Below are 6,530 nucleotides of genomic sequence, written 5' to 3' on the forward strand. Positions count from 1 at the left end.
CACACACACACACACACACACACACACACACACTAAAACCCTCAAAAGCAAACAGCTTCACTAGGATTTCCGCATTCTTTGTTATTGAAACCATGAATGTATTCCAGTCATCATTGTCACTGTTTACTCGGATTATACAGTTGTCTTTGTGAAAGCTTTTCAATCAGCAAGCCCTATACAGGCATCACGAAAAAGAAAGTAAATTTTTTCTACTGCATTGATATTTTTTGATCTACATTCATAATTACAGTTATGGTAGTCAAACTCTATAATGATACATTACAGCCTGTATAGCAAATGTCAATCAGTTTGTTTGTATACAGTTTAAAAACCCGATAATATACGGGTTAAGGCAATACCCCGGTTTCTCAAACTCCAGCTAAACTACTCCACACTTCTCCTACTTTGTCATAAACCATAAAGAAAATTTGAAAGGTTGTCCATGTTCTCCCCCAAAAAAGCCTCATTCCGATGAGTTGTACGTTTGCGTACTGCAGGTATAGATACTGCAGTCATTCTTCCCTGCTCATGTATACGGGGAGTAGTGGCATACCCGGGTTACTCACTTAAACCGGGGTAACCCCGGTTACGGAATGGCATTTCAAGGTGCAACTCTCCCTGCAATCTACTATCTTTGATGTTACTTCAGAGAATCCTGTGTGTCTTGGTGTCGGCTGCAGAGCTTTACGTCTGCACTCAGAGCAAAGTTCTATTATTATTTTATTTTTTTGAAAGATACATTTTTGGCTATTTCCGGCATTGTATTATGCAGGATAGTTGAATATGTGAAAGGGGAGTACGAGTTCCCCGAACCCGAGGCCGCCGGGACCCCCAAAGTTGTATAATTGCACCCAATATAACCTCTTTGATTGAAATACTAAACATTTTTTAAGCATGTTGTATATGTTAATGCATGTCTTTAAAAGCATGGTAAATCTCAAAAATAGAACTCAAGAGCTTGTGATTCGTGGTCTCTTTGGCTGTTAACTGAGTTAATTATGCTCCTTTGTGAAGACATTGGGCTGCTTGTGTGGTCCACACTGTACTTGATGTTTACTTGGCAACAAAAGAGATAATGCAGCGAGTCATGTCTTAATTAGAGCTGTGTTTATGCTCAGGGAAATGAGATGCATAGTGGAGGCTGATAAGCCTCTACATCTCTCTTTCTGTCTCTGTCTCCGTGGAAGAACAGTATGTGAAATGGATCCGCTCTATACGGCGTGGACACGTTTGTCAGCCCTTCACTGGTCCAGTTACCCACAATGAACTCACCCATCATAAAATCAGGCATCTCCAAATAGGGCCTCGCTTCACTTTCTCTCAAAGCCTCTTCCACAATCCAAATCACTTATCTGCTGTGGCCATAAAAACATCTGCTGATAATCTAAATGTCACATCTTATTAACAGCTACAGACTTCTAACACAATGCATGCCTCCCAGCAGCGTTACACCCATTACACACCGATCAATAAATACAATATACCATTGTTTTTAATCTCTGGATAATCACAGGGTATCACAAGGGGGGACCGTAGAGTGGTCCTGGTTGCTGGTTGGAATCCCAAAATCAGCTGGGACTATGAGGGTGCCAAATCTGCGGGAAACAAGCCTTCAACCACTATTGATCAGGTGCTAGAAAAGTTAGTTTTTGGTTTAAGAAAGGCACTGGACAACTATAAATGGTTGCGGTTTTGGGATTCCAACCAGCGACGAGACCCGCTCTTCTTTTGCACTACTTCTGTTTTTTTCCATGTTATATTCCTTCTTGCTGACATTGGAAAAGGGGTTGCTTCACTCTCCTTGCACAGGTATTGCACATCTGAATAATGACAAGAAAGACTCTATCTAAGAGTCTAATCTAAGATCCTATCTATTCTCTCATTGTTTCGCTGAAAGAAAAGCAAGAGGGCTTTGTTTTCTAGAAGGCAACGTTCTCTAAATACATAACGATAAAATAAACAGTATTCCAGGTGAAAGTGATACCTATGCTGATATTTCACCTGTGAAAAGTCAATAGCTCACAATCTAATTTGGAGGTTGAACTCTTCTCTAAACTCTCGGCAATACATTCTTCAAATTCCAAAGTGAAAGCCATCTATAAACACTGGGGCCGGGGACACATGATGAACACAGGGGGACGTTTTCCTGGACTTTTCAGGTTGCTACATGTATGACTGCCTGGTAGATACATTGTGTGTGTGTGTGTGTGTGTCGGTGAAGCAGGGCAGCATTTTGTGAGGTGGGGTGTGAAAGTGAGGTCGCCGTGGGATTGACTCCTTTTCATCAACAGCGCTCGGAGGCTCTGTCACTCAGCAGGTACACCTCATTGCTGGGGAATGTCGTCTCACTACAGAATAAACACACCTCACATCTTGCGCTCTCCCTCACAGGCTACTTCATAACGTCAAGAAGAACGACCATACACTGGCAAATTTCACACGGCCCGCTGACGGCTGTAGTGAACTACAGTGGACGGATGTCAAAACATGGAGAAATACTCCACGTGATGAAGGTGAAGCAAAAAAGCATACATTTCTTTCAGTGTGGTGATAAAAAAAAAAAAATAGGGTAGACAAGGGTGGGACACAATTATGACAATTACCGTTTGGAGGCAGGAAGGTGAAGCGCTGGCACTGGCTCCTCTTCCTCTTGCCGTTGCAGACGTAGAAGTTAACCTGCACGGGGCTGGATATTCTCTGGTTCCTGTACGGCGGGATCTCCACAACAAGAGTACTCTTAAAAACAAATAAGATACAAGACGATATTACACCTTTATGGGATGAGAAAGCGGCTGATGCCTTAAGATGTCTTTACTCATGTGATTTTCTGGCACGCTCACAGTTTGCAGTACGACTTCCTGGAGCATATTAATCAACAGCTAGGTTTATTTTTCAGCTGGCCTGCCTTTAGGGTACTTAATCCAAGAGGCTGGACTGGGAACTGGTATAAATGAGCTTGTCTGGACTGTGCAGACCAACCTCATGGGCTCAACTACTGAGTTGAACACATGAGGTTAGTCCAATGCCAGTGTTTGTCTCTAAAGAAAACCCCAGGGCTTTAGCTCTGTCCCTTTACAGCACCAGAGGAGACGAGTGATGTTAGCCCCCCTCCCCCTCTACCCCGTAGGCCAGAGCCCAGCATGTCTGGACGGATGTGAACTTTTGCCTGCTTTCTTTGTAATGAGGGGCCGCGGAGCAAATTTGTCTGAGTGTATGTGTCTAATTCCTGGGAAGTCTGTCACTCTTGTGGGGGTCTAAACAGGCCAGAATGACAGGAAGCAGGTTTTTGTTGGGTATCGCTGTGGATGGAGGGAGCCATGGGGTGTGGGGTTGGAGGTGAGGGGCCCGCGTACTCCACCCTGGTCTGCCCTCCAGATGACGACAAAGAAAACATGCAGGTGGCTGATTGAGTGTGTAAAGTGTGTGTTTGTGTGTGCGTGTGCACATGGCTTTTCCCTCTCCATCCACACCAATGAAAGTTAGCACGCTCTGGATGGCAATAAAAACACAGTCGGGCAGACAGTCTGGAGCACTCTAAGGTAGTCTGGTGGCGACTGACATGAGAGGAAGGCCAGGGCTCTCTTGCTGTCTCTCTCTTCTTGTTTGTTAGATGTACAAATAAACACACTGTAATATTTGTCTTTCAACGACTTCGCCTCCCCACTCCGTCGCCCCCGGCCGAGCCTTGCACGCCAAGTAATTTTCAAGCATCTGGGACTCCAGCCATAGCACAAGAGCCAACCCTACAGGCCAATTAGACTTCAGAGTTCATATTGACTATTCTGATGCAACCAAGTCATTTACCTGAGTGAAATAGCAGCAACCACCAGGAGAAAAACATCCTGAAGTTACAGCATTTAGATGCGTGTTGTTAATTTTAGACCTAGCGCAAGTGTAAATTGCCTCGGTTAGTTTACACAAAAAAAAGGGGGGGGTGGGGTTGGGGGGTGGGGGTAGGATGAGACGCCGCTGATGAAAGGCATCAGCAATGCAAAACAGACTGCCATCACGCACAAGCAAGCGCTTTTCCATGGATGTACTCGGCTCTTTGCACTGAAAGCAGACCTAACTCCTAATTAACTCCAGAGCACAAGCAGCCTACTGTGACACAAAGAACAACATTTGCTCCTTTCCATCTCTTGACGATCCCATTTATGTTAACACAATCTGGATGTGTGGCTGAGCGACAGTGAAATGACTGTTTTTTTCTCAGTGTGGCTCTGATGAAAAGCAGCAGGTAAAAGCAGGGGTGTAATCCACTTCTTAGCTACATATGAGGTGTTCAGGTCCAAATTCATGCTTTGCTATAAGCTATGGTAGGAAGGCTGTGGCGCGAGTGTGTATGTTTGTGCTTCTTTTTTTGTGTTAAAAGTGTGTTGTGTGTATTTGTGCACAAATCTGAGAGCCTGTGTTTACTCCGTTCAGAGATTTTGTGAAAATTCCATTCAGGATTGCATGGGCTAATCAGTATTGTCTACGTTGTAACTTGTAATGCCTGAGCAAAGGTTACATCATTACAGGGGACAGATGATGAGGAGACAGAGAAGAAAGGAGAAAGTGTCAAGGGAGAGTGGGACTAGAGGCAGAAAGAGCATTTCCAACGAGTCATATCCGTGAGGTGCACTTACATTTTTGACGGAGTCCTTGTCCACTTTGGCTTCTGTCTCCCACAGATGATGCCCATCTATTGTCAAAAGAGTAAAATACAATATTTAGGTGGTCTTATTACACAAACACATCAGACATTAAATGGAAGGTGGCTTTAATCTGGGAGATGATTCTCATACATGTCAAGAATAACAGATGTGTGCTCTGGCTGAGGGTTATGGTGTTAGTAGTCCATACCAGACAGCTAGCTAGACTATCTGTCCACTCTGAGTTTTCTGCTGCACGACCAAAGCTACTTTTGAACGTACACACGTTCCACCAAAACAAGTTCCTTCCAGAAGCTATTTTGCTGCGGCACCAAGACTCTGTCCGGCACCCTGGTCTGGCAATACGAGACTAGGGTATTTATTAGGGGTTTTAGCATGTTGTTCAGTGTAGTGATGATACTATTTGTCAATTAAACAATCAGTAAATAAGTTAATAACTGATAAAAAATATCACAGATAGCAAGATAGCTAGATAGATAGCTAGATAATTAGCAAGATAGATAGATAGCTAGATAGATAGATACTTTATTCATGCCAAAGAAGGATTTTAGGCATCAGGTAGCAAGACAACCATAACACAATAAAAGCATATACACACATATGAATAAAAATAAAAAATCCCTCACAGAAATGCAATGACCATGATAAGGTGAGATACTATGGTAGACTTTGATGATGATGAAAAGTGAAAAGGTGAACAGTGCAGGGATTGAACAGTGCAGAAGTTCTGACCACAGTCTAGATTATGTATGAGGGCTAAAATAGCCAATAAGAAAGTTGTACAACAGACAAATAATAGGACTGTAGGGGCTGAGAGAGACTGCTGAGAGCTGTTCACATCCTGAAAATAAGCATGCACTGTAGCCCCAGATCAGAGACAATAACAAGTTTGTCCCTGTTTAATCTCCTATCTTCAACTGGGACGGCCCACTCTCTTATTCTGTGTCTATCTCTGTTAAATTCTTCAGTATTTTTGTCCCTCAGTTAATCCTGGATTAGATGCTTTTCCCTCCTTTACTTCTATTCTTAACTCGGCTCTGAGAAAACACATAGCAGCTTTTGTCTGTTCTCTCTTTCTTCTCATCTCCACCGTGTTGTGGTAGGGAGGCTTCCCTTGCTGCCATGCAATAAAAGTCCTGTGAGCTACTGCAGCTGTCGGGAGCCTGCAGAAGCTCAGCTCACATTCTTTGGGTTTTCTCTGTGATTTCATGCCACACCTTAGTGAACAGACTCTCTGGGCTCTGCTAGGGCAATCAGCACCAACCACAGTGCCATTTGTGTTTTTTTTCTCCTTTTTTTTCTCAGAGTCAATGACTCATTAGGGCTGTCAGAAATAGAAGTGACACAGAGCCGTCTTTGTGTCAGGGGCACACCAAGTGTTGCAACAGTGTGGGCACTGTGGCACTGCTTCTGCGCGTCTCAGAAGCTGCTGCTGCTGTGCCTCTTTATGCCGCTGAAACACTGCACTTTTGCTTCTGGGACAGGACACCATCAGATAACATAATCAGAGTCGGTTTCCAAATAACTGATAGCAGAAGTCCAGCAGCTCTGGAAGATGTAAAATGCATTATGTTTTTCACATCATGCAGCCAGTGAAAGAATAAAGGATCCCAGTCATGTTTGGCTTATTATTGGTGAGCTGTGGTAGTGGGGGCTGGTGGTCAGCTATATTATTCAGAGAGTAGAACATCAGTAGATATCTCTTTCCAAAATGGCCTTATTAAAACTCAAGGAAGGACAAAACCAGACGGTGAACAGATCAGATAAGGCTTTTGTATTTGAACTGGGGGAAATAAGAGTTGCATATGGAGAAACGCGCATCGCTGTAATGGTGATGATGTGGATGACCGGGGGGGGGGGGGGGGGGGGGGGGGG

At 43.9% G+C, this 6,530-nt stretch overlaps 1 protein-coding gene across 2 annotated transcripts in view; it reads right to left on the reverse strand.

The window, feature by feature from the left end:
- LOC117946387 (nuclear factor of activated T-cells, cytoplasmic 1-like) overlaps window positions 1-6,530 on the reverse strand; it is a 64,710-nt gene that overhangs the window by 29,200 nt on the left and 28,980 nt on the right. For both annotated transcript variants that reach the window (XM_034874511.1, XM_034874510.1), the window contains exons 7-8: window positions 4,629-4,684; window positions 2,604-2,736 (exon numbers count right to left, since the gene is read on the reverse strand). In XM_034874511.1, the coding sequence (XP_034730402.1) occupies window positions 2,604-2,736; window positions 4,629-4,684 (189 nt within the window). The remainder of the gene's footprint in view (window positions 1-2,603; window positions 2,737-4,628; window positions 4,685-6,530) is intronic.

The sequence above is a fragment of the Etheostoma cragini genome, chromosome 6 (assembly GCF_013103735.1).
Source record: "Etheostoma cragini isolate CJK2018 chromosome 6, CSU_Ecrag_1.0, whole genome shotgun sequence".
Taxonomy (NCBI): domain Eukaryota; kingdom Metazoa; phylum Chordata; class Actinopteri; order Perciformes; family Percidae; genus Etheostoma; species Etheostoma cragini.